Genomic DNA, 27,681 nt, shown 5'->3' on the forward strand with positions numbered 1-27,681 from the left:
AGAAAAGAATCTGGGGCAATTCCTCTCCGACCCATCTCGGCGATGGAAGCTAGTCCAGGAGCTCACACTGGCCCTGAATTCCCTGCAGTGCCGACCTTCTGTAAGAGGTGATCTCGGCCCCAGCCAGAAACAGGCCCAGCTCTCGCTCGAAGGAATTCAGCGAATCCGCCTCCACCGCACCAGACGGCAGCCTGTTCCAGAGGTCCTCTGTTCTCTGGGAAAGAACCACCTCCTGACCTCTAACCTAGATCTAGCCTTGTCCAACTTAAACGTGTGACCCCCCCCCCCCCCATGTCCTCCCTAACCTATTTAATTGAAATGAACTGTCAGCTGGAACACAATCTATACCCTTCATTATCTTCTAAACCTCAATCAGTTTTTACTAAACTGCTGTCTCTTTTCAGCATTCAGTTTGCACTTGACTACCTGTTTTGACTGACCAAATGACCCATAGGTAGGTCTCCTAAACCCAGAAGTAATTTCTCTACAATTCAGAAATGTAACAATTTTCTGGCTGCTTCACTTGGAACTTTATCCCTTTGTTACAGTGACCACCAACTTGTGCCTTGTACTCCTCCCTTTTCAAAGAGCGAGTATATAATTCCCAACTTTAGTAACTCTGAGCAAGCAGTGTGAATCGTAGAGCTCCAGCACTGCAGTCGTACACCCAGGCTGCTTAATCACATTAATCTAGGCCCTAAGCTCTGGAATTCCCTCCCTAAACCCCTCCGCCTCTCTCTCCTTTAAGACGCTCTGTAAAAAGTGCTTCTTTGACCAAGCCTGTCCGAATATCTCCTTTTGTGGCTCGGTGTCAAATTTTGTTTGATAATCGCTCCTGTGAAGCACCTTGGGACATTTTACTACGTTAAAGGCGCTATATAAATGCATCATGTTGTATGTGCCATCTATAGGATGTACTGCTGTTATTCATCAAACTCGCATTGACGGCATCTCCTGTCGCCATGACCTGTACCGCCAAAATGGACAAGAGCAGCAAGATCATGGCAACTTCATCGCCTCCAAGTTGCACACCGCCCCGACTTGGACATATTCTGTTGTCTCTGGGTTGAAATGCTGGAATTCCCTAAACAGCATTGAGAGCGCACCATCAGCAAAGGGAAGGCCCACCATTATATTCTCTGGCAGCTAGGGATGGCCAATAAATGCGTTCACCTGCATCCAATGTTCCCTCTAAGCCGTGAGGCCGCACAGCAACGGGAAAGGTCCCGCGCAGGCCGCTCACCGGCTTTTCCATTGTAAGTACCACGTGTGCGCAGAAATTTAAAGGGACCACGCAGTAAAAGGAACAGGCTGCGCAGAACAAAGCCCAGCTTGCAGGGAACATTGCTGCATCCCAAGAAATTATAAGATTAAATTACAGTCCCACTACGCTGTTGCTGCGAAGTTGGTTTATTTTGCGTCAATGTTACACTTAAGCGTGTAAATGCGGCCTAAATCCAAAGTTGGGGCTTTGCTCTGGAGTCTGGTTAGACCTTAACTCAAAATTTCCACTGCTTAAATTTACACAGAACTCATCATGTAAAAGCATCTTTAGTTTCAATCCCTAACAGCAATCACACAGGCCAACTGCTATATCTGACGCTTTTTTCCCCCTTTTTATTTAAACTGTGCTGTGCTTCAGGCCTTCCTGCTTGTTGCTGTACCTCTTCATTAAGTCTGGTTGAGTTAACTCTTTTTGACTGGTGGCAAGGGTCCATATTTTGTGCAGGTGTCCCCTGTCCGATCTTCCCCACTTTTGCTCACCTGCCAGCTCAGGACTCCTAATGAAACTTTGCTCCACCCACAACATTCTGTTGTGGAAAACACCTTCGTGGCTTTTGGGGTGAGGTAATTGTAAATGATAAGACCGCACTTGGAGTACCGTGTGCAATTCTGGTCGCCATATTATAAAAAGGATATAGAGGCACAGGAGAGGGTGCAAAAAAAGATTTACAAGGATGAGACCAGAACTACAAGGTTATACCCCATCGGGAAAGGATGAACAGGCTGGGGCTCTCTTCCCTAGAACAGAGAAGGCTGAGGGGTGACCTAATAGAGGTCTTTAAAATTATGAAAGGTTTTGATAGAGTGGACTCAGTGTTTCCACCTGTGGGGAAGAGCAAAACTAGGGGCCATCAATAGAAGATAGTCACCAAGAAATCCAATAGGGAATTCAGAAGAAACGTCTTTACCCAAGGAGTGGTGAGAATGTGGAACTCGCTGCCACAGGGAGTGGTTGAAGCGAATAGTATCGATGTATTTAAGGGGAGGCTGGATAAACACATGAGGGCGAAGGGAATCGAGGGTTACACTGATAGAGTTAGATGAGGAAAGACGGGAGGAGGGTCGAGTGGAGCATAAACGCTGGCATGGACTGGTTGGGCCGAATGGCCTGTTTCTGTGCCGTATATCCGATGTTATCCTATGTAATAAGTCATGCACTGCATTTCCTCTGTTTCACTTCACTCCATATCGAGGTACCTGTGTAGCTTCAAAAAGAGTAACATGACGCTGATGGAACTAAATTCCTATGCCACCTTGGCTCGGTGGGTAGCACTCTGGCCCAAGTCAGAAGATTGTTGGTTCAAACCTCACTCCAGGACATAAAGAAAGACTGGCATTTATATAGCGCCTTTCACGACCTCAGGACGATCTAAAGAGCTTTACAGCTATTGAATTGCTTTTGAAGTGTATTCACTGTTGTCATGTAGGGAACCGTGGCAGCCAACTTGCGCACCGCAGGATCCCAGTAATGTGATGATCAGATAATCTGTTTTAGTGATGTTGGTTGAGGAATAAATATTGGCCAGGACACCGGGGAAGAACTCCTCTTCGTAACAGTGCCGTGGGATCTTTTACATCCACCTGAGAGAACAGACGGGGCCTCGGTTTAACGTCTCATCCTAAAGACGGCACCTCCGACAGTGCAGCACTCCCTCAGTACTGCACTGGAGTGTTACACGATCTTGACCGACACAACTGCAGCAGTGAGAGGGTGCTGCACTGATGAGGGGGTGGGCCTTTGAAAGAGACATTAAACCGCTGCCTGTTCCAGTGATTCAGGTGAACATTACAAATCCAAGGGACCAGCTGATGCCACTGATATCTTGTCTCACGGAATCTTATGGTGCTCAGAGGGCTGCTACGTTCCCCGACACGAGTCAGTGTAATGTGCAATTTTGAGATGCTTCTGAGAGACGCAAATAGGCGGGTGTACAAAAGCACCTGGATTTTTAGAACACGGACCGGAACTCTCAGCCTGTCGGTGTCCTTGGGTTCGGAGTGAGATTGTATTCCGCGCACTCCATTGTGTGTTTGCAATCTTCACCACGGAAAATTATTTAAGTCACAAAAATCGTAATATCTTCATTGATTTTTCCTATTTGTCAATCCCAATTCATGAAATAGGGTATATTAGCTTCCACATTAATCACTTGGATGTCACTTGAGCTGGTTCTTTCCTTCATGCCCTTTGCTATCTTCTACCCTCTGTATATCTTGTTTAATTTTGGCCATGTTGCCTTTCGTTGCCTGTTTAATTTTCCTCCCTTTTTTCAGTCTCTCCCCTTATTTCCCCCCCCCCCCCCCCCCCCCCCAACTGCTTCCAGAACTCTCTGACATATGCCGGGGTTAGTGACACTCCCCGATGCCTTTGAGATCTCTGTGCTCCTCCAGTTCTGGCTCTTGTATCTCCCCAGTTTTAATCACTCCACCTTTGGCAGCCGTGCCTTCAGCTGCTGCGGTCCTAAGCTCTGGAATTCCCTCCCTAAACACCTCCGTCTCTCTCTCCTTTAAGATGCTCCTTTTAAACCTGCCTCTTTGACCAAGTCATATGTCCTAATGTCTCATGTGGTTCGGTGTCAAATTTTGTTTGATAACGCTCCTGCGAAAAGCCTTGGAGCGTTTTATTACGTTAAATGTGCTATAAATGCAAGTTGTTTCCTTGTCTAGCGTTTTTCAGGGGTAAGATTGGGGTGCATTTACACTATAACTGTAGCATTGGTGCGAAGCGGTTTAGCTGGAGCTGTAGTGTAAATGCAGCCCGAATCTAGAGTCCGGGCCCAGCCCACTGATGGAGCAAAGCAGTGCGCAACTCCTTTCGAGAATCGGTTTGGGCTTTGGTGCCTGTTTTGCACTACACAGGCTTAGCATTGGCAGAAAGTTAAAACTGCTTCACAGTGCTGCTAAACATTGCAGTGTGAATGCACCCCATGAGACTGTTCAGAAGGAGTTGTGTCTGCATAACAATGATACTCGAGGGCTTTTGCAATCGCTTTTGACTTTAATTCAATCTGGTGTAAAGCGAAGATGGTCAATTTATAGTTGATTGAACTAGATAAGTAGCTTAGGGATTGAAATCCCTGCAAATACTAAAACACATCAGTTGGTAAATGTATTGCCCAAGTATGAAACACAACCACACATCGCAGTAAGCTCCAAAGGTCAATCTCCGATCTGTGCTGAATGAGCTGTTCTTTGTTGGGTGCGGCAGTGCCCTGAGCGAGGGAGAGTTTAAGAATCAGCCAGGGCTCTCGGCCAGTGATCCTTGTTGGAAAATGTGTAGAATGTGATGCCTTGTCTCCAAGTGATGCGCAATCTCCTACCCCTGTCCCCGTCCCTGTCCCAGTACAGCTCCCACCTTCATGCCCTCAAGACCACAGACTCGGTGCATTACCAGTCTTGTCCACTGTCGAGTATTGTCACCTTTTCCCCTCCACGGTCAAATCATCTTATTGTTGCAGAATAATCTGAAGACAGTGTCAGCTCGTGACTCTTTATCTCCGAGTCTCAAGAGTCACGAGCTGATAGGCAGGAGAGAGTGGAGAAGCTGGGATTGTTGTTCTTCAAATGGTAAGGGGAGACCTAATGGAGATATTGAAAATCAAGGGGGGAGGTTTGAGAGAGCAAGGAGGGAGAAACTGTTTCCTCTGGCAAGTGGGTCGGTAACCAGATGTCATAGCTTTAAAATAATTGGCAAAAGAACTAGAGGAAAAATTAGGAGACATTTTTTCTCAGGTTTGTTAAGATCTGGAACGCATGACCTGAAGGGGTGGTGGAATCCGATTCACTAGGGACCTTCAGAAGACATTTGGACATGAACTTGAAGAGGGCTAATTTGCAGGATTATGGGGGGAGAAAGCTGGGGTGCGAGACTAAATTGGGCGGCTCTTTCAAAGAGCTGGTGCAGGCACGATAGGCAGAATGGCTTCCATCTGTGCTGCAATATTTTATGAATAACCTCAGTGGGAGTGATTGGAGCTAGTTTTGAGGTTTTGAACTCATCAAGTAATGTATGTTGGTATCTTCCAATTTTGGGCACTTCATATTAATATTAAGCACTTCTTTGTTGAGTACACATTTTATTTTAAACTACCCATTTTTTTCCCCTTTCTGTCTATCATTTGATTATTCCTTTACCACCCTCGCTGTTTCCATCCCTATTTCTGCTATTTTTACCTGTCACTTTTGGACGGTGCTGACTCGACCTGAGATACACTTCCATCAGCAACGACAGCCCCCAAATGTCTTCCCCAAATAGCTGTTCCATGTACAGGAGCATGGACAATAAGTGTGGGTAGGCTATTCCACACTGGGAGGCGCCGTGGCTGTACATGATTTTGGTTGCATGTGCATTTTCCATTACACGCAAGAACATAAGAAATAGGAGCAGGAGTCGGCCATACGGCCCCTCGAGCCTGCTCCGCCATTCAGTAAGATCATGGCTGATCTTCGACCTCAACTCCACTTTCCCGCCCGTTCCCCATATCCCTCGATTCCCCTAGAGTCCAAAAATCTATCGATCTCTGTCTTGAATATACTCAACGACTGAGCCTCCACAGCACTTTGGGGCAGAGAATTCTAAAGGTTCACAACCCTCTGAGTGAAGAAATTCCTCATCTCAGTCTTAAAAGGCCGACCCCTTATCCTGAGACTATGCCCACTCGTTCTAGACTCTCCAGCCAGGGGAAAAAGCCTCTCGGCATCTGCCCTGTCGAGCACTCTCTCTCTCTCTCTCTCTCTCTCTCTCTCTCTCTCTCTCTCTCTCTCTCTCTCTCTCTCTCTCTGTGTGCGCCTCTCTCTCTCTCTGCGCCTGTCCCTCTCTCTCTCTGCCTGCCTCTCTCTCGCGCTCTCTCTCTCTGCGCCTGTCTCTCTCTCTCTCTGCGCCTGTCCCTCTCTCTCTCTGCCTGCCTGCCTCTCTCTCTCTCTCTCTCTCTCTCTCTCTCTGCCTGCCTGCCTGCCCCTCTCTCTCTCTCTCTCTCTCTCTCTCTTTTCTGCCTGCCGCGCGCTCTCGCTCTCTCTCTGCCTGCCTGCCGCGCGCTCTCTCTCTCTCTCTCTCTCGCTCTCTGCCTGCCTGCCGCGCTCTCTCTCGCTCTCTGCCTGCCTGCCGCGCTCGCTCTCTGTGCCTGTCGCTCGCTCTGTGCCTGCCGCGTGCTCTCTCTCTGCCTGCCGCTCTCTCTCTCTCTCTCTCTGCCTGCCGCTCTCTCTCTCTCTCTCTCTCTCTCTCTCTCTCTCTCTCTCTGCCTGCCTGCTGCGCTCTCTCTCTGCCTGCCTGCTGCGCTCTCTCTCTGCCTGCCTGCTGCGCTCTCTCTCTGCCTGCCTGCTGCGCTCTCTCTCTGCCTGCCTGCTGCGCTCTCTCTCTGCCTGCCTGCTGCGCTCTCTCTCTGCCTGCCTGCTGCGCTCTCTCTCTGCCTGCCTGCTGCGCTCTCTCTCTGCCTGCCTGCTGCGCTCTCTCTCTGCCTGCCTGCTGCGCTCTCTCTCTGCCTGCCTGCTGCGCTCTCTCTCTGCCTGCCTGCTGCGCTCTCTCTCTGCCTGCCTGCTGCGCTCTCTCTCTGCCTGCCTGCTGCGCTCTCTCTCTCTGCCTGCTTGCCTCTCTCGCTCTGCCTGCTGCGTGCTCTCTCTCGCTTTGTGCCTGCCGCTCTTTTTCTCTCTCTGCATCTTTGCCTTGCTCTCTTCTGTTTTTTTTTGATCTATACATAACATACAGGGAGGAATAGCTATTTGGCTTTAGTCGTTAGTAGTAAGACAAGGTAGTGTTGGAGCAGTGCTGTGCTTTGTGTCAGATGTGTTGAGGGGTGACTGTGTACAGGCCTGACTGCAGATGGAGGGTGATTCAACATCAGTCATTTCAAAATACTCAGTAATGGAGAACATGGGACTTGCAACACTTGCCAGGCGCTGAGAGTCATTGACAGCACTGACCCTTGATACAGGTTGGATTGCATCCAAGAATAAATGTTTGCTTTGAAAGAGGTCGAGTGATCCGGCATCAATCTAGCGAAGATGGAAAGAAAGACAACGAATGCTTGACATCTGAAATAAAATCAGAAATTGCAGCTCGATCTTTAATCAGTGTGAGAGATTGCCCATTTTTTTCTGTTAGATGCTGACTTGCTGGCATTTCAAGCACTTTGTTTCTATTTTAAACTCATGTTTAGCTTTTATTTTCTATACACTTTTAGTATTTCCTCTCCTCCTTCTGAAGGTCTTGGCGTTTTGTGGGTTGCATTTTCAGCAACACTGGCAGCCCCTCCAGCATCGCTTGTCATGTGTGAGACTACACAATGCCAGCTATTTGACTGTGAGGGGCATTGCAGCTACATTGGATCTGACCTCCCCTGACATCATACCGGCATAAGCAGGGACCCATCCTGATTTCTGTTAACTCTGCTATCCTCTGACCTACATTGGCTCCAGGTTTCCCAAAGCTTTAAATTAAAAAAAAAAAAAAAAAAATTCACCCTTCTATTTGAATCCCTCCATGGCCGCGCCCCTCCTTATCTCTGTAACTTCCTCCCAGACTCCCTTCCCCACCTGAGCGCACTGTTCCTCGGGCCTCATGTGCATCCCCTTCCTTTCACCCCACCGTTGGCGATCGGCCCTTTAGCTGCCAAGGCCTCCTGGTGTGCAATTCCCTCCCTTAAACCTCTCCAGTTCTTCCTCCTCCCTTAAGCGCCTCCTTTCGAATCCATCTCCGACAAAGCTTTTGGTCATCCACCCTGATAGCTCCTCCTTTGGCTTGTTGTACTCTGTGAACTCTCGCAACTCTGTGAAGCACCGTGGGATGTTTTTCCATGTCGAGGGTGCTATATAAATGCATGTTGCTGTCATTGTCGCTACGAGAGAAGTATCTGGATTCTGCACTGAGCCTCCCAAGGAGGGTCTGTTTGAGATCAATAACGGTTCCTGTAGGTAAAACCACATAAATAATACTACTGACACCACAGTAGTCTGAAGGGGCAAAGCAACCAAAACGTGGAAAATTATAATTACTTCTAAGGCTCAGTGGGTAGCACTCTCGTCTGAGTCAGAAGGTTGTGGGTTCAAGTCCCAGACTTGAGCACAAAAATGTAGGTGGCACTCCAGTGCAGTACTGAGGGAGCGCAGCACTGTCAGAGGTGCCGTCTTTTGGATGAGACGTTAAACTGAGGCCCCGTCTCTGCTCTCAGGGACGTAAAAGATCCCATGGTCGTGAGAGGCGGTATATAAATACAAGTCTTTTTCTGTAAGTTTAATTGAGTTGTTTACGAGCCCGAAACCAAACTCTGGACCACCAACTGAATCTGGTACGCAAGCCCCTGGAAACGTGGCCTCTGAAGAGAAAACGCTCGTCATAAAGCACAAGAGAAAAGCCAGAGTGCGTTGATGAATGCTGAAGATTAAATTAGACCCTTGTGTTTGCTGCCTGCTGTCCCCCTAGGATGAAAGTCAGGCCAACGATGACAGTTAATGCGAGTGATTTGCGGTAATGCGATATCAGCAGTGCACCTTCAACTCGTTCACCCTAGCGTTCTGTATAAGTAGAGTGGTGGGGTCTGTAAAATAGTCCACTGATGGCGTGTACGTCAATATAAGGCCATGCCTGTTTCAGTAGGAAATGCGAAACGCGTACACGGTAAAGGGATGGTCCGTTAGCAAAGGCGGAAAGGGTTGAGATTGTGATTATAGAGCATTCGCCAAAAGTGAAGCTGTTGCAAGCGAGGGGCTGTTCTTGCATGTCTCCAGGGCATTTGACTAAAAGACTGAATGTTACTCTATCCTTGAATCGATTTATCGGTGAAGCTGAAAGCAAAACATCAGCTGCAAGCTCTGAGCACACTACGGTGAAAATGACATTGATGTTTGCGGAGAGCTCACAGAAAGACAGGGTGACCCCAGAACTTTGGGCTCGAAGATGCTGTCCGACCTCTCATTCCAAGGCGATTGAGAAGGGGATGTGATGCAGGTTTTGCAAAGTGCTGAGAGGGATGGATGATGTGGCTGCATGCAGGTTATTTATTTTAAGACACTGTGTGCCGAACTGGAGGACGTGAGTAGAGAACTAAAACGCCTCCAGCAGGATTTCAAAAGAAAAATGCTGCTTTTTGTACTGACACTTGTTTCGGTCAGGATCTCGAGTGGGTAGAGAAGCACATCTGGAGAGCTGTTTGACTTTAATCCGTAGCTGAACATGCAGTAGCAATAGCATCCGTCATTATTGCATGAACTTAACCAGAAGGCATTGCATTTATTTACCCTTCCGTGTAATTTATCTCTTCAAACAAGTCATTAACGTCGATCCTGTATTTTCTTTTTCAGGAGTCCTGCGATCCTCACACGGCCCTGACATTGATATGGGGAATGTTGCAAAGAAATCTCGTGAAAATGCTGAAGTAACGGTAAGAATGGAGAATGTAATAGGATGATTTGCGGCCTTGTACCAGAGATCACAATGATTGCCTTGTTGAGCCAACACTTGGTGCATTGATGCCCAGAATGGAATGTGGAATGCCTTGGCTGATACCAGTGTGGAAAATTATGACTTTTTTTTATTTGTTCATGGGATGTGGGCATCGCTGGCAAGGCCAGCATTTATTGCCCATTCCTAATTGCCCTTGAGAAGGTGGTGTTAAGCCACCGCCTTGATAACTGAGTGGCAGTTAAGAGTCAACCACATTGCTATGGGTCTGGAGTCACATATAGGCCAGACCGGGTAAGGACGGCAGATTTCCTTCCCTAAAGGATATTAGTGAACCAGTTGGGTTTTTACGATAATCTGGTAGTTTCATGGTCACCATTACTGATGCTAGCTTTTTATTCCGGGTTATATTTAATTAATGTGTCTCCGTGTTCCAGCAAGGTTGTGGGGGGGGGGGGGGGGCGGGAAGTGTAGCTTAGATGCTTTGTATGGTTGCAATTGTCTGCTAATGGAGTCGAGGCACTTGGGGAATGACACTCCAGCAAGAGACAATGCCTTCAGGGAAGCTAGAACATTGGAATTGTGGGGAGAGTGCGGGAAAAGAGTTTGGAACTAGTAATTTAAACATAGATGCATTTAAGGGGAGGCTAGATGAGGGAGAAAAGAATAGAAGGATATTTGATAGGGCTAAATGAAGTAAAGGTGGGAGAAGGCTCGTGTGGAACATAAACACAGGCATAGACCTGCTGGGCGGAATGGCCTGTTTCTGTACATTCGATGTAAACAGCGTTTGTTCTCCAGTAGTCCTGAAGGGCCTCTTACTGTAGACTCCCGTGGTCTCCATATCACTTGCCTTGCAGTGACATGTTTCCTTGCAGTTAAACTTTGAGCCTTTCTGTGGGCTGATTGCCTTACTGGCAGCCCCAATAAATGGAGTAAAGGTCAACCTTTTGCTTGGCAAGTGTGCAGACTGGCTGGAGCAGAAGGAACGTGAACAGTTTCAGTTGCGTCTGCAGTCGAGACGTGTTTTCCCAGTGCTGTGCAGCCACGAGAATTTCAGAGAAACGTGGCATGGGCATGTGACATTTTCATGCAGTGGTACTGAACGAAACAATCCAGAGGCCATGTGTTCAAATCCCACCATGGCAAGATATGAAATTGGAGTCCAATATTACAATAGGATTGTAGATTTTTGACCTTCCAAATTTGGGTTGTGCCTGGAGAAAACATTGTGATCCGTACAACATGTTGTACAATGCTGGTGGGTACAGGTCTGTCACTGTAGAACACTGGGGTACAGTACTGGTGGGTACAGGTCTGTCGCTGTATAACACTGGGGTACAGTACTGGTGGGTACAGGTCTGTCACTGTATAACACTGGGGTACAGTACTGGTGGGTACAGGTCTGTCACTGTATAACACTGGGGTACAGTACTGGTGGGTACAGGTCTGTCACTGTATAACACTGGGGTACAGTACTGGAAGGTACAAGTCTGTCGCTGTATAACACTGGGGTACAGTACTGGTGGGCACAGGTCTGTCACTGTATAACGGGTACAGTACTGGTGGGTACAGGTCTGTCACTAACACTGGGGTACAGTACTGGTGGGTACAGGTCTGTCACTGTATAACACGGGTACAGTACTGGTGGGTACAGGTCTATCACTAACACTGGGGTACAGTACTGGTGGGTGCAGGTCTGTCACTAGAACACGGGTACAGTACTGGTGGGTACAGGTCTGTCACTGTATAGCACTGGGGTACAGTACTGGTGGGTACAGGTCTATCACTGTATAACACGGGTACAGTACTGGTGGGTACAGGTCTAACACTATAACACTGGGGTACAGTACTGGTGGGTACAGGTCTGTCACTGTATAACACGGGTACAGTACTGGTGGGTACAGGTCTGTCACTGTAATACTGGGGTACAGTACTGGTGGGTACAGGTCTGTCACTGTATAACACTGGGGTACAGTACTGGTGGGTACAAGTCTGTCGCTGTATAACACGGGTACAGTACTGGTGGGTACAGGTCTGTCACTATAATATGGGTACAGGTCTGCCACTAACACTGGGGTACAGTACTGGTGGGTACAGGTCTGTCACTAACACTGGGGTACAGTACTGGTGGGTACAGGTCTGTCGCTGTATAACGGGTACAGTACTGGTGGGTACAGGTCTGTCACTATAACATGGGTACAGTACTGGTGGGTACAGGTCTGTCACTATAACATGGGTACAGTACTGGTGGGTACAGGTCTGTCACTATAACATGGGTACAGGTCTGCCACTAACACTGGGGTACAGTACTGGTGGGTACAGGTCTATCACTGTAACACTGGGGTACAGTACTGGTGGGTACAGGTCTGTCGCTATATAACGGGTACAGTGGTGGGTACAGGTCTATCACTAACACTGGGGTACAGTACTGGTGGGTGCAGGTCTGTCACTGTATAACACGGGTACAGTACTGGTGGGTACAGATCTGTCACTATAACACGGGTACAGTACTGGTGGGTACAGGTCTATCACTGTATAACACGGGTACAGTACTGGTGGGTACAGGTCTGTCACTGTATAACACGGGTACAGTACTGGTGGGTACAGGTCTGTCACTGTATAACACTGGGGTACAGTACTGGTGGGTACAGGTCTATCACTGTATAACACTGGGGTACAGTACTGGTGGGTACAGGTCTATCACTGTATAACACGGGTACAGTACTGGTGGGTACAGATCTATCACTGTATAACGGGTACAGTACTGGTGGGTACAGGTCTGTCACTAACACTGGGGTACAGTACTGGTGGGTACAGGTCTGTCACTGTAACACGGGTACAGTACTGGTGGGTACAGGTCTGTCACTGTATAACACTGGGGTACAGTACTGGCGGGTACAGGTCTGTCACTGTATAACACGGGTACAGTACTGGTGGGTACAAGTCTGTCGCTGTATAACACGGGTACAGTACTGGTGGGTACAGGTCTGTCACTATAATATGGGTACAGGTCTGCCACTAACACTGGGGTACAGTACTGGTGGGTACAGGTCTGTCGCTGTATAACACGGGTACAGTACTGGTGGGTACAGGTCTGTCACTATAACATGGGTACAGTACTGGTGGGTACAGGTCTGTCACTGTATAACACTGGGGTACAGTACTGGTGGGCACAGGTCTGTCACTGTATAACGGGTACAGTACTGGTGGGTACAGGTCTGTCACTGTATAACACGGGTACAGTACTGGTGGGTACAGGTCTATCACTAACACTGGGGTACAGTACTGGTGGGTGCAGGTCTGTCACTAGAACACGGGTACAGTACTGGTGGGTACAGGTCTGTCACTAACACGGGTACAGTACTGGTGGGTACAGGTCTGTCACTGTATAGCACTGGGGTACAGTACTGGTGGGTACAGGTCTATCACTGTATAACGGGTACAGTACTGGTGGGTACAGGTCTATCACTATAACACTGGGGTACAGTACTGGTGGGTACAGGTCTGTCACTGTATAACACAGGTACAGTACTGGTGGGTACAGGTCTGTCACTGTAATACTGGGGTACAGTACTGGTGGGTACAGGTCTATCACTGTATAACACTGGGGTACAGTACTGGTGGGTACAGGTCTATCACTGTATAACACTGGGGTACAGTACTGGTGGGTACAGGTCTGTCACTGTATAACACTGGGGTACAGTACTGGTGGGTACAAGTCTGTCGCTGTATAACACGGGTACAGTACTGGTGGGTACAGGTCTGTCACTATAATATGGGTACAGGTCTGCCACTAACACTGGGGTACAGTACTGGTGGGTACAGGTCTGTCACTAACACTGGGGTACAGTACTGGTGGGTACAGGTCTGTCGCTGTATAAGGGGTACAGTACTGGTGGGTACAGGTCTGTCACTATAACATGGGTACAGTACTGGTGGGTACAGGTCTGTCACTATAACATGGGTACAGGTCTGCCACTAACACTGGGGTACAGTACTGGTGGGTACAGGTCTATCACTGTAACACTGGGGTACAGTACTGGTGGGTACAGGTCTGTCGCTATATAACACGGGTACAGTGGTGGGTACAGGTCTATCACTAACACTGGGGTACAGTACTGGTGGGTGCAGGTCTGTCACTGTTTATAACACGGGTACAGTACTGGTGGGTACAGATCTGTCACTATAACACTGGGGTACAGTACTGGTGGGTACAGGTCTGTTACTGTAGAACACGGGTACAGTACTGGTGGGTACAGGTCTGTCACTTAACACGGGTACAGTACTGGTGGGTACAGGTCTGTCACTGTATAGCACTGGGGTACAGTACTGGTGGGTACAGGTCTATCACTGTATAACACGGGTACAGTACTGGTGGGTACAGGTCTGTCACTGTATAACACGGGTACAGTACTGGTGGGTACAGGTCTGTCACTGTATAACACTGGGGTACAGTACTGGTGGGTACAGGTCTATCACTGTATAACACTGGGGTACAGTACTGGTGGGTACAGGTCTATCACTGTATAACACTGGGGTACAGTACTGGTGGGTACAGGTCTATCACTGTATAACACGGGTACAGTACTGGTGGGTACAGATCTATCACTGTATAACGGGTACAGTACTGGTGGGTACAGGTCTGTCACTAACACTGGGGTACAGTACTGGTGGGTACAGGTCTGTCACTAACACGGGTACAGTACTGGTGGGTACAGGTCTGTCACTGTATAACACTGGGGTACAGTACTGGTGGGTACAGGTCTGTCACTGTATAACACTGGGGTACAGTACTGGTGGGTACAAGTCTGTCGCTGTATAACGGGTACAGTACTGGTGGGTACAGGTCTGTCACTATAATATGGGTACAGGTCTGCCACTAACACTGGGGTACAGTACTGGTGGGTACAGGTCTGTCGCTGTATAACACGGGTACAGTACTGGTGGGTACAGGTCTGTCACTATAACATGGGTACAGGTCTGCCACTAACACTGGGGTACAGTACTGGTGGGTACAGGTCTGTCACTAACACTGGGGTACAGTACTGGTGGGTACAGGTCTATCACTGTAACACTGGGGTACAGTACTGGTGGGTACAGGTCTGTCACTGTATAACACGAGTACAGTACTGGTCTGTTGCTATATAACACGGGTACAGTACTGGTGGGTACAGGTCTGTCACTAATGGGTACAGTACTGGCGGGTACAGGTCTGTCACTAACACGGGTACAGTACTGGTGGGTACAGGTCTGTCACTGTATAGCACTGGGGTACAGTACTGGTGGGTACAGGTCTATCACTGTATAACACGGGTACAGTACTGGTGGGTACAGGTCTATCACTATAACACTGGGGTACAGTACTGGTGGGTACAGGTCTATCACTATAACACTGGGGTACAGTACTGGTGGGTACAGGTCTATCACTGTATAACACTGGGGTACAGTACTGGTGGGTACAGGCCTATCACTGTATAACACTGGGGTACAGTACAGGTGAGTACAAGTCTGTCGCTGTATAACACGGGTACAGTACTGATGGGTACAGGTCTGTCACTATAATATGGGTACAGGTCTGCCACTAACACTGGGGTACAGTACTGGTGGGTACAGGTCTGTCACTAACACTGGGGTACAGTACTGGTGGGTACAGGTCTGTCGCTGTATAAGGGGTACAGTACTGGTGGGTACAGGTCTGTCACTATAACATGGGTACAGTACTGGTGGGTACAGGTCTGTCACTATAACATGGGTACAGGTCTGCCACTAACACTGGGGTACAGTACTGGTGGGTACAGGTCTATCACTGTAACACTGGGGTACAGTACTGGTGGGTACAGGTCTGTCGCTATATAACACGGGTACAGTGGTGGGTACAGGTCTATCACTAACACTGGGGTACAGGACTGGTGGGTGCAGGTCTGTCACTGTATAACACGGGTACAGTACTGGTGGGTACAGATCTGTCACTATAACACTGGGGTACAGTACTGGTGGGTACAGGTCTGTTACTGTAGAACACGGGTACAGTACTGGTGGGTACAGGTCTGTCACTTAACACGGGTACAGTACTGGTGGGTACAGGTCTGTCACTATAGCACTGGGGTACAGTACTGGTGGGTACAGATCTGTCACTATAACACTGGGGTACAGTACTGGTGGGTGCAGGTCTGTCACTGTATAACACGGGTACAGTACTGGTGGGTACAGATCTGTCACTATAACACTGGGGTACAGTACTGGTGGGTACAGGTCTGTTACTGTAGAACACGGGTACAGTACTGGTGGGTACAGGTCTGTCACTTAACACGGGTACAGTACTGGTGGGTACAGGTCTGTCACTATAGCACTGGGGTACAGTACTGGTGGGTACAGGTCTATCACTGTATAACACGGGTACAGTACTGGTGGGTACAGGTCTGTTACTGTATAACACGGGTACAGTACTGGTGGGTACAGGTCTGTCACTGTATAACACTGGGGTACAGTACTGGTGGGTACAGGTCTATCACTGTATAACACTGGGGTACAGTACTGGTGGGTACAGGTCTATCACTGTATAACACTGGGGTACAGTACTGGTGGGTACAGGTCTATCACTGTATAACACGGGTACAGTACTGGTGGGTACAGATCTATCACTGTATAACGGGTACAGTACTGGTGGGTACAGGTCTGTCACTAACACTGGGGTACAGTACTGGTGGGTACAGGTCTGTCACTGTAACACGGGTACAGTACTGGTGGGTACAGGTCTGTCACTGTATAACACTGGGGTACAGTACTGGTGGGTACAGGTCTGTCACTGTATAACACTGGGGTATAACACTGGGGTACAGTACTGGTGGGTACAAGTCTGTCGCTGTATAACACGGGTACAGTACTGGTGGGTACAGGTCTGTCACTATAATATGGGTACAGGTCTGCCACTAACACTGGGGTACAGTACTGGTGGGTACAGGTCTGTCGCTGTATAACACGGGTACAGTACTGGTGGGTACAGGTCTGTCACTATAACATGGGTACAGTACTGGTGGGTACAGGTCTGTCACTATAACATGGGTACAGGTCTGCCACTAACACTGGGGTACAGTACTGGTGGGTACAGGTCTGTCACTAACACTGGGGTACAGTACTGGTGGGTACAGGTCTATCACTGTAACACTGGGGTACAGTACTGGTGGGTACAGGTCTGTCACTGTATAACACGAGTACAGTACTGGTCTGTTGCTATATAACACGGGTACAGTACTGGTGGGTACAGGTCTGTCACTAATGGGTACAGTACTGGCGGGTACAGTACTGGCGGGTACAGGTCTGTCACTAATGGGTACAGTACTGGCGGGTAGAGGTCTGTCACTATAACACGGGTACAGTACTGGTGGGTACAGGTCTGTCACTAATAACACTGGGGTACAGTACTAGTGGGTACAGGTATGTTTGTAACTAATGGTGGCGGTGTTGCAGGGAGAAAGTTGTGTTAATGAATTGAGCACATCATTCAATTAACATATTGGTGCGCGGTTCAATTCCTGATCTGTGTGGAGACCGCTAATGCTGGTTGGGGCACTACAATTGGCTTCAATGGACAAGGGAGGGGACAATCAACCAGTGTGAACATTGGGTAAGGACATGATTGGGTTTGGCTGTGATGCTCTCCCTGGTCAAATAGTCTGCTGATACCCAGCATCAGTGCTCTCGAGTGAAGAATGGGCAATTATTTGAACAAGCTGGCGGGGCCTTAGAGGGACTTGGAGCGACTCACCTCCTGACTCCCCAAAGCCTTTCCACTGTCTACAAGGCACAAGTCAGGAGTGTGATGGCATACTCTCCACTTACTGGAACTCCAACACCACCATCCAGGACAAAGCAGCCCGCTTGATTGGCACCCTATTCACCACCTTAAACATTCACTCCCTGCACCACTGGCGTACCGTGGCTGCAGTGTTTACCAAGATGCACTGCAGCAACTCGCCAAGGCTTCTTCGATGGCACCTCCCAAACTCGTGACCTGTACCACCTAGAAGGACAAGGGCAGCAGGTGCATGGGAACACCACCACTTCTCAGTTCCCTCCAAGTCGCATCCCATCCTGACTTGGAAGTATATCGGCTGTTCCTCCATCGTCACTGGGTCCAATCCCTGAAACTCCCTCCCTAACAGCACTGTGGGAGCACCTTCACCACATGGACTGCAGCGGTTCAAGAAGGCGGCTCACTGCCACCTTCTCGGGCAATTGGGAATGGGCAATAAATGCCGGCCTTGCCAGCGATGCCCACATCCTGTGAATAAACTTAAAAAAGGATCTAACAAACATTGCACTGAACCCCAGCATAAATTCCTTCAGAAAAGGGATGCAGTAAATCGGGGAAAAGAAAGCAAGTGACTCATGTTTTTTCTGTGACAAATTGGTACCACGATGTTAAATAAGCCTAGTGACAACACTGCATTCATTTATTACTGTTATGTCCCGTCTGTTATTAGAATTGATTACGTTTCTGTGTTTGATATGATTCCAGCTGTTGCAAAGCCATTTTATTTCCTTTTCGGAACATTTTCAATTTGAAATTCTTACGATTGAAAACCAAGTACTGTAACGAGCTTTGCTTGCTGTGTTTCTTTTCCAAGTGACCTTAAGCAGTAAATACATTTGCCTCTTCCTGTTAACATCTAGAAACCTGAAAACGTTCAAGGATTTAACACTGACACAAAAAAAACGACTGTGTAGTTGAAGAAGCTCTTTGCAGATCATCCTGTCACCAAGTCATGCTCATTCTCCAGCAGCTCTAGTTGCCTCCTAGCTGTATAGCAGCTAAGAAGAGTAGCAACTCTCCCTCAATATTTAATCCTCAACCACCATCGCTTAAAAAACCCCCCAGGTTATCTGGTCGTTATCACATTGCTGTTTGTGGGAGCTTGGCTGCCACATGTCCCACATTACAACACTGAGTACATTTCAGAAGTACTTCATTGGCTGTAAAGTACTTTGGGACGTCCTGATATCGTGAAAGATGCTGCAGAAATGCACGTCTTTCGCTCATGCACTTTCTCTTCTTCACCCCCCCCCCCCCCCCCCGGCATACCAGGCAGCATTTCCGTGAATTTGCACTGTACCCAGTCTGTTGACTCAACATCCATCCTGTCGTGTGAGGCCCAAAACAATTGCAGTCTCACTTAGGGTTTTATGTCGATTCACGAATACATCTCCGCTCTTGTCATAAAACCCAGTATTTCATTACCATTTTTATGGCTTTATCCACTTGAGGTGCTGCTTTTAATATCATGAGAACCTGAACCTCCAAATCCCTCTGCTCTTCTGCGACAGTATAGAGGGAGCTTTACTCTGTATCTAACCCGTGCTGTACCTGCCCTGGGAGTGTTTGATGGGACAGTGTAGAGGGAGCTTTACTCTGTATCTAACCAGTGCTGTACCTGCCCTGGGAGTGTTTGATGGGGCAGTGTAGAGGGAGCTTTACTCTGTATCTAACCCGTGCTGTACCTGGCCTGGGAGTGTTTGATGGGGCAGTGTAGAGGGAGCTTTACTCTGTATCTAACCCGTGCTGTACCTGCCCTGGGAGTGTTTGATGGGACAGTGTAGAGGGAGCTTTACTCTGTATCAAACCTGTGCTGTACCTGCCCTGGGAGTGTTTGATGGGGCAGTGTAGAGGGAGCTTTACTCTGTATCTAACCCGTGCTGTACCTGCCCTGGGAGTGTTTGATGGGACAGTGTAGAGGGAGCTTTACTCTGTATCTAATCCCATGCTGTACCTGCCCTGGGAGTGTTTGATGGGACAGTGTAGAGAGAGCTTTACTCTGTATCTAACCTGTGCTGTACCTGCCCTGGGAGTGTTTGATGGGACAGTGTAGAGGGAGCTTTACTCTGTATCTAACCCATGCTGTACCTGCCCTGGGAGTGATTGATGGGACAGTGTAGAGGGAGCTTTACTCTGTATCTAACCCGTGCTGTACCTGCCCTGGGAGTGTTTGATGGGACAGTGTAGAGGGAGCTTTACTCTGTATCTAATCCCATGCTGTACCTGCCCTGGGAGTGTTTGATGGGGACAGTGTAGAGGGAGCTTTATGCTGTATCTAAACCGTCCTGTACACTTGGTGCCTGAAATGGAAACTCTTCCCTTCCCGAGCAACAACATCCATCACCTTGTTGAACGCATAAATTTACAAACTTATTTAATAAAAAAAAGTTGTTTGCTCCGGATTGATGTGTGTATTGTTCTGACTTTCCCAGGAAGTGAGAAGGAATCGGAACATCGTTAATTCCCTCATCTCTGGGGCGATCGCTGGTGCTGTTGCAAAGACGGCGGTGGCACCACTGGACAGAACCAAAATAATATTTCAAGGTAGGAGCAGATGGTGGCAGCGGAGTTCATAGTTTGCTCTGGAAGCCATCTGTTTTTAATGTATATAAAAGAAAATGCCACAGTGCAGGCTAGACTCCTTTAATGGCAGGTCCCCCCCGGTCAGTGGCGCTGTGAGGCACAGATCAGCATCTGGTTTGGAGAGTGTCGAAGCTATGGGAAAAGTCACTGCCCGGTGTGGAGCTAAACCCTAAAGGCCCAAAGGTGGCAGGCTCCATCATTGCCCCGTGCTGTGTGGGCTGATCTTGGCCAAGGGCAGTAAGCAGCGACACTACATCTGGCTTCGGCTTCTGAGCTGGGAAAAAAATCAGCTAAAGCTCCCACTTCACTGGCTGGGGACCTGGGTTCAAAACCAGTCTGAATGTATTCTATTTCTTTCTCTCCCGTAGGCGCGCTTTCTCTCCCGTAGGCGCGCTTTCTCTCTCTCCCGTAGGCGCGCTTTCTCTCTCTCCCGTAGGCGCGCTTTCTCTCTCTCCCGTAGGCGCGCTTTCTCTCTCTCCCGTAGGCGCGCTTTCTCTCTCTCCCGTAGGCGCGCTTTCTCTCTCTCCCGTAGGCGCGCTTTCTCTCTCTCCCGTAGGCGCGCTTTCTCTCTCTCCCGTAGGCGCGCTTTCTCTCTCTCCCGTAGGCGCGCTTTCTCTCTCTCCCGTAGGCGCGCTTTCTCTCTCTCCCGTAGGCGCGCTTTCTCTCTCTCCCGTAGGCGCGCTTTCTCTCTCTCCCGTAGGCGCGCTTTCTCTCTCTCCCGTAGGCGCGCTTTCTCTCTCTCCCGTAGGCGCGCTTTCTCTCTCTCCCGTAGGCGCGCTTTCTCTCTCTCCCGTAGGCGCGCTTTCTCTCTCTCCCGTAGGCGCGCTTTCTCTCTCTCCCGTAGGCGCGCTTTCTCTCTCTCCCGTAGGCGCGCTTTCTCTCTCTCCCGTAGGCGCGCTTTCTCTCTCTCCCGTTGGCGCGCTTTCTCTCTCTCCCGTAGGCGCGCTTTCTCTCTCTCCCGTAGGCGCGCTTTCTCTCCCGTAGGCGCGCTTTCTCTCTCTCCCGTAGGCGCGCTTTCTCTCTCTCCCGTAGGCGCGCTTTCTCTCTCTCCCGTAGGCGCGCTTTCTCTCTCTCCCGTAGGCGCGCTTTCTCTCTCTCCCGTAGGCGCGCTTTCTCTCTCTCCCGTAGGCGCGCTTTCTCTCTCTCCCGTAGGCGCGCTTTCTCTCTCTCCCGTAGGCGCGCTTTCTCTCTCTCCCGTAGGCGCGCTTTCTCTCTCTCCCCTACACTTGCCCTCTTTCTCCAACACACACTCATACGTGCTCTCCCTCTCGCACGCAGCCATTTCTCTCTCTTGCGTTCCTTTTCTCTCTCTCTCTCTCTCTCTCATTTCCTCCCCACCGGTTTGGAATCCTCAGCCCGTTTCCTAAGAGGTGTGAGTCCACAAAACCCACCCATAATTCGGCACACATTGGTACTGAACTCGCCGCCTCAATCCAGCTTTTTTACAGGCTGCTGATGTGGGCAAGGGAGACCGGTGCAATCAGAGGTCCTCGATCGATCTATCGCTGGTTGAGAAAAGTTGGGCGGGAGCACTTTGGGACAAAGTGGTCGGAGTTTTACTTTATGCTGTGCCTGACCTAAGAGTACTTGATGCCGACATTCGTTCTGACGCACAGCTTCTGTTGGTGGAATGGCTTGTAGCTTCGTCCAGTCTAACTGTTTTCTTTTCCCCATTCACAGTATCTTCAACCAGGTTCACGGCCAAGGTGAGGGCATTTTCTTTTCTCTCTCTCTTCCCCCCCCCCCCCACCCATCTCTCTGTATGTTTTGTCACATGCATATTGCTGTGTTGCGCTTTTTAAAAAAAAAACGAAAGCCAGTTGTTTCCTGTTGGTTTCTTCTGAACTCTCACTGATCTCTAGATCTGTCTCGGAGCAATTAGCCTCCAATTGACCTCAGGAAGGGGCAGCCATTACCATGTGGTCTTAATGGCAGAGTAATGCATTATACATGGGATAACCCGTTTATAAAACAGTGCATCCCCAGACTTGGTGTGAGCAGTGTGTCGCAAGATAGCCGTGAGTATACATGAAGCCGATTAGTTTTATAAAAGTGAATGGAACTATAAACCTTTAGGTCACTGGTTAGGCCTCAGCTGGAGTATTGTGTCCTTTTCTGGGCACTCGCACTTTAGGAAGGATGTCATGGCCATGGAGAGGGTGCAGAGATTTACTAGAATGGTATCAAGGATGAGGGACTTCAGTGATGTGGAGAGACTGGAGAAGCTGGGATTGATTTCCTGAGAGCAGAGGTGGTTATGGAGGGATTTAATAGAGGTGTTCGAAACTATGAAGGGTTTTGATGAGAATAGACCAGAAGAAACTGTTTCCACCGGCAGAGGACACCCATTTAAGATAACTGGCAAAAGAACCAGAGGGTGAGATGAGAAGAAATGTTTTTAAGCAGCGAGTTATGATGACCTGGAATGGGTGGTGGAAGCAGATTCAATAATAACTTTCAAAAGGGGAATTGGATAAATACTTGGAAGAAAAATAAATGCCGAGAAGGAGCAGGGGAGTGGGACGAGCCTCAACCCACCCCTTTTCATCTGACCCTATCAACATATCCCTCTATTCCTTTCTCCCTCGTGTTTATCCAGCTTCCCCTTAAATGCATTTGTGCTATTCACCTCAACCACTCCCTGTGGTAGCGAGTTCCACATTCTCGACACTCTCTGGGTAAAGAAGTTTCTCCCGAATTCCCTATTGGATTTATTAGTGACTGTCTTATATTCATGACCTCTAGTTTTAGACTCCCCCACAAGTGAAAACATCTTCTCTACGTCTACCCTATCGAATCCCTTCATAATTCTGAAGAACTCTCTATCAAGTCACCGCTCAGCTTTCTCTTTTTCTAGAGAAAAGAGCCCCCGCCTGTTCAGTCCTAATTTGAAGAAAATTCCCCATTGCCTTTGATGGAATTCCTGTTGATTTGGGAATCTGTCCGACGCCTAGAAATTACTGCTCGTGATACGAGACAATGTTTTCTGTTATGTTAGTGGCGTTTCGGCTGCTTTAAGATGGACTCGTTGATGCCTGCGTTAAGCAGTGAAATGAGAAATATGCAAGGATGAGTTAAACGTTCAGCTGCTGAATTGCCACCAGGATTCGAGTACAGGAGCAAGGATGTCTTGCTACAGTTGTACAGGGCCTTGGTGAGACCACACCTTGAGTATTGTGTGCAGTTTTGGTCGCCTTATCTGAGGAAGGATGTTCTTGCCATGGAGGGAGTGCAGCGAAGATTCACCAGACTGATACCTGGGATGGCAGGAATGACGTATGAGGAGAGATTGGGTCGATTGGGCTTGTATTCGCTGGAGTTTAGAAGAATGAGAGGGGATCTCATTGAAACTTATAAAATTCTAACAGGACTAGACAGACTAGATGCAGGAAGGATGTCTCCGATGGCGGGGGAGTCCAGAACCAGGGGTCACAGTCTAAGGATAAGGGGTAAGCCATTTAGGACAGAGATGAGGAGGAATTTCTTCACCCAGAGAGTGGTGAACCTGTGGAATTCTCTACCACACAAGGCAGTTGAGGCCAATTCATTAAATATATTCAAGAAGGAGTTGGATATATTTCTTAAGGCTAAAGGGATCAAGGGATATGGAGAGAAAGCAGGGACAGGGTACTGAATTTGGATGATCAGCCATGATCTCATTAAATGGCAGAGCAGGCTCGAGGGCCGATTGGCCACCTCCTGCTCCTATCTTCTATGTTTCTATGTAATATCTCTGCTCATATCTTCATGGATTATGTAGTAAACTCTACATTTGCTACACTGCGGCATAAACATTCCCTGTTTTGCTTGAGATTATTTTTGTTTGTATATCTTTGACCTAGTTCAGTCGGAGACCTTCTCATGCCTTCACCTCACTTGCACCCGGCGTTGTCTTTGGCTTTTCAGACTCCGCAACCCTCTGAGGCAATGCTCCCTTGAATTTTTCTTTTTTGTGCGTGGTCCTTTTAAATGTCCCCATAAAATCTTCTAGCCACAACGGCGCGTGAGCGGATTGCGCGGGATCTCCTGATTGATGTGCAGCCTTAGGGGGAACATTGCCCTGAGGCGTGTCCTGTCCCACTGCCCGTTCACAATCATAGAATCATACGGCACAGGAGACTATTCAACCCATCGTGCCTGTGCCGGCTCTCTGCGAGAGCTCTCTGTTCCCCTGCTCTTTCTCCGTTCCCTTTTAAATGTTTTCTTTTCTCCCTTTTAAAGCTGTTATGGATTCTGCTGCCACCCTGTTTCTGGTGCAGCAACCCCTTCATAATTTTGAAGACCTCTATCAGGTATCAGCACTGTGCATAAAATAAATCACCTAATCTCTCCCCTTGATCTCTTGGTGATCTTAAATTAATACCCACACTCGCCAACTAGAAGAAATTGTTTTCCTCGATTTTCACCTTTAATTTTTGAACACCTTTATCAGATCTCCCGTTAAACCTATTTTTTTCCCGAATTAAATGAATCCCAGTTTCTCTAACTATTCAATTAACTAAAGCCTCTGATCCCTGCCATCACAGTAGTGAATCTCTTCTGCACCCTCTCCATGGCCTCGACACCCTTCCTAAAGTGAGGTGCCGAAACTGGACACGCTATCCTAACTGTGGCCTAACCAGTGTTTTGTACACGTTCTATTTTTGATGACTGTTGGGTACAAATTCCGTTCACTCCGGAGTGTCTTAACTGGCTTCCAACACAACCACGGGAGGTCACGGACAGTGGTGACTCTGCACTTTACTTTGGCTTGTGTGTGCTTACTGAGCACAGTCCAGAGTTAATGTTAGACTGTTCCTGGTTCAGGAAGATTGATAACCAAAGGATGGGTGGGGGGTGGTAAAAATGCTCCAGCAATTAACTGGAAAACAAGACTGCATCAAAATAACAAGCGATAAAAGGAAAAATACTGCAGATGCTGGACATCTGAAATATAAACAGAAATACTCAGCATGCCACGCAGCATCTGTGGAGAGAGATAAAAAGGAAAACCGAGATATAAAGACACAAACAAGCAGCTGTCAGCAAGCGAGAGGGGAAAAGACGGGTTCAAGCTTCGAGTGGGACCCTTCAACAGACCATCAACAACACACATTCATATAGGGTCTTCAACGTAGCAAGGCATTGCACGGTGCTTGACAAAGGGGTTTGAACACTCGAGCAGGAGTTGGGATTCGAGCTAGGGGAGTGGTCGAGGAGGCTGATGTCGACAGGGCATTTTTGAGAGTTCGCACCCTTGCTTGTCTTGCTCCTCATTTCCACATTGGGACTCTAGCATCGCCTTTCTGTGTTCACCCATCTCGCATGTCGCCAGCCCTGCTTACCACGCTAGAAAATGGGTCGAGAAAGGCAGGCTGGATACCACAGAATAGACAGCAGCTCGGAGAAACCTCTCGCCCTTGATGCTTTATTACTTTCACTCGCCCATTCTCTCTCATGAAGGTACAGTCTTTTGCCTCAATTCATCTGCTGCTAAAACCGTCATCTGTGCCTTTGTTACCTCTATACTTGACTGTGCCAACTCTCTCCTGGCCGGCCTCGCATCTTCCACCCTCCATAAACTTAAGCTCATCCAAAACTCTGCTGCCTGTATCCTAACTCGCACTAAATCCTGTACACCCATCACCCCTGTGCTCGCTGACCTACATTAGCTCTGAGTTAAGAGGCACCTCGATTTTAAAATTCTCATCCTTGTTTTCAAATCCCTCCATGACCTTGCCCCTCCCTATCTCTGTAACCTCCTCCAGCCTCACAAACCCCCCCCCCCCCCCCCCCCCCCGAGAGCTCTGCGCTCCTCTAATTCTGGCCTCTTGCACATCCCAATTTTCCTTCAGCTGCCGAGGCCCTAAGCTCCGGAGTTCCCTCCCTAAACCTCTCCACCTCTCTACCTCTCTTTCCTCCTTTATGACGCTCCTTTAAACCTATCTCTTTGACCAAGCTTTTGGTCATCTGTCCATATATCTCCTTATGTGGCTTGTTAGCAAATTTTGGTGACACCCCTGTGACGTTTTACTAGGCAGGGGCAGAGACGGGCGACATCTTGGCGACGGAGCAGATATTTAGCCCCTAGCTTGTATGGCTCAGTACTATGCCAGGCACTCCATTAGCTACAGAGTCATTGGAGGGGCTTTGCTCCTTGGTGCACCAGTTGCCTCCTCCTAAAGCCTTAAATCAGCCACTAGGCGTCACACAAGAACAGGTCTGCCTAACTCCTGCGATGTGTGGCAGGGATTTGCCGCTGTATCGTGTGCCTATCATCACACTATTGATGGAGATACCTGCTCGTCCTATCAGCCGTGTCTCTAAGCCGGTATTGCCTTGCTCTGTAGGCTCACTCACTCACGAAGGATGGCTGTTTGACCACAATACCAGGTGGTGATCATTGCTCGCGGAGCAGTATGCCAGCACGGATGGGTACCTTCAGGAGCGAGAGAGAGCATTATGGGTGCGAGATAATCAAGCAGCGTCTCTTGTTTAAAAAAAAAAGAAAAGACTGAGCGATCTAAATCACTTGTTGGACCTCAGCTGGGGTATTATGTCCAATTCTGGGCACCACATTTTAAGAAGGATGTCAAGGCCTTGGAGAGGGTGCAGAGGAGATTTACCAGGGATGAGGGACTTCAGTGATGTGGAGAGACTGGAGATGCTGGGATTGTTCTCCTTAGAGCAGAGAAGGTTATGGAGAGATTTAATAGAGGTGTTCAAAATTATGAACGGTTTTGATAGGGTTAATAAGAAGAAACTGTTTCTACTGGCAGGAGGGTCGATAACTAGAGGACACAGATTTAAGGTAATTGGTAAAACAGCCAGGGGTGAGATGAGAATTTTTTTACGCAGCGAGTTGTTGTGATCTGGAATGCGCTGCCTGAAAGGGCGGTGGAAGCAGATTCAATAGTAACTTTCAAAAGGGGAATTGGAAAAATACTTGATAAGGAAATATCTGCAGGGCTATGGGGGAAAAGAGCGAGGGAGTAGGACTAATTGGAGAGCTCTTTCAAAGAGCTGGCACAGGTACGGTGGGCTGAATGGCCTCCTCCTGTGCTGTATGTGTCTATGATTCTGTTGAGCTGCTCTCTGGTTTGTACAGTTTCTGTTGCTCGTGGTCCGTTTTAGATCACGTAAAACGTGCCAGTGATGTGCGTGACTTTAGCTGCACCTTCTGGGAGTAATGGGCGAGGTGAGCCAATGCTATGGCAGGGGTGCCAAGCCCTGGAAATGCCACTGGTACCCAGATTCTGCAGCGTGAGCCCCGCTGTAAATGCACAGCGCACCAGACGCTCAACATTTCCACTGGGGCACCATCTTGTGACCGAGAAGCACTGCAACAGCATACTAATGATGCGATACAGTCATAGAAACTTGCATTTATATAGCGCCTTTAATGTAAAACGTCCCAAGGCATTGCACAAACAAAATTCGACACCGAGCCACATGAGATATTAGGACAGGTGCTCGGTCAAAGAGGTTTCCCCTGGCTGGTTAGGACTGAGATGAGGAGAAATGTCTTCACTCAGAGGGTGGTGAATCTTTGGAATTCTCTGCCCCAGAGGGCTGTGGATGCTCAGTCGTTGAGTATATTCAAGGCTGAGATCGATGGGTTTTTGGA

At 48.6% G+C, this 27,681-nt stretch overlaps 1 protein-coding gene across 4 annotated transcripts in view; it reads left to right on the forward strand.

Moving 5' to 3' along the window:
• The window catches only part of slc25a42 (solute carrier family 25 member 42), a 79,275-nt gene that overhangs the window by 21,950 nt on the left and 29,644 nt on the right, over positions 1 to 27,681 (forward strand). For all 4 annotated transcript variants that reach the window (XM_086004421.1, XM_086004422.1, XM_086004420.1 and 1 more), the window contains 3 exons: positions 9,577 to 9,656; positions 19,925 to 20,036; positions 21,756 to 21,781. In XM_086004421.1, coding sequence (XP_085860547.1) covers positions 9,612 to 9,656; positions 19,925 to 20,036; positions 21,756 to 21,781 — 183 coding nt within the window. In that variant the 5' untranslated portion in view covers positions 9,577 to 9,611. The remainder of the gene's footprint in view (positions 1 to 9,576; positions 9,657 to 19,924; positions 20,037 to 21,755; positions 21,782 to 27,681) is intronic.

This window comes from Somniosus microcephalus, chromosome 13, assembly GCF_052327205.1.
Source record: "Somniosus microcephalus isolate GS21.2 chromosome 13, FLI_Smic_1.0, whole genome shotgun sequence".
Lineage (NCBI taxonomy): Eukaryota > Metazoa > Chordata > Chondrichthyes > Squaliformes > Somniosidae > Somniosus > Somniosus microcephalus.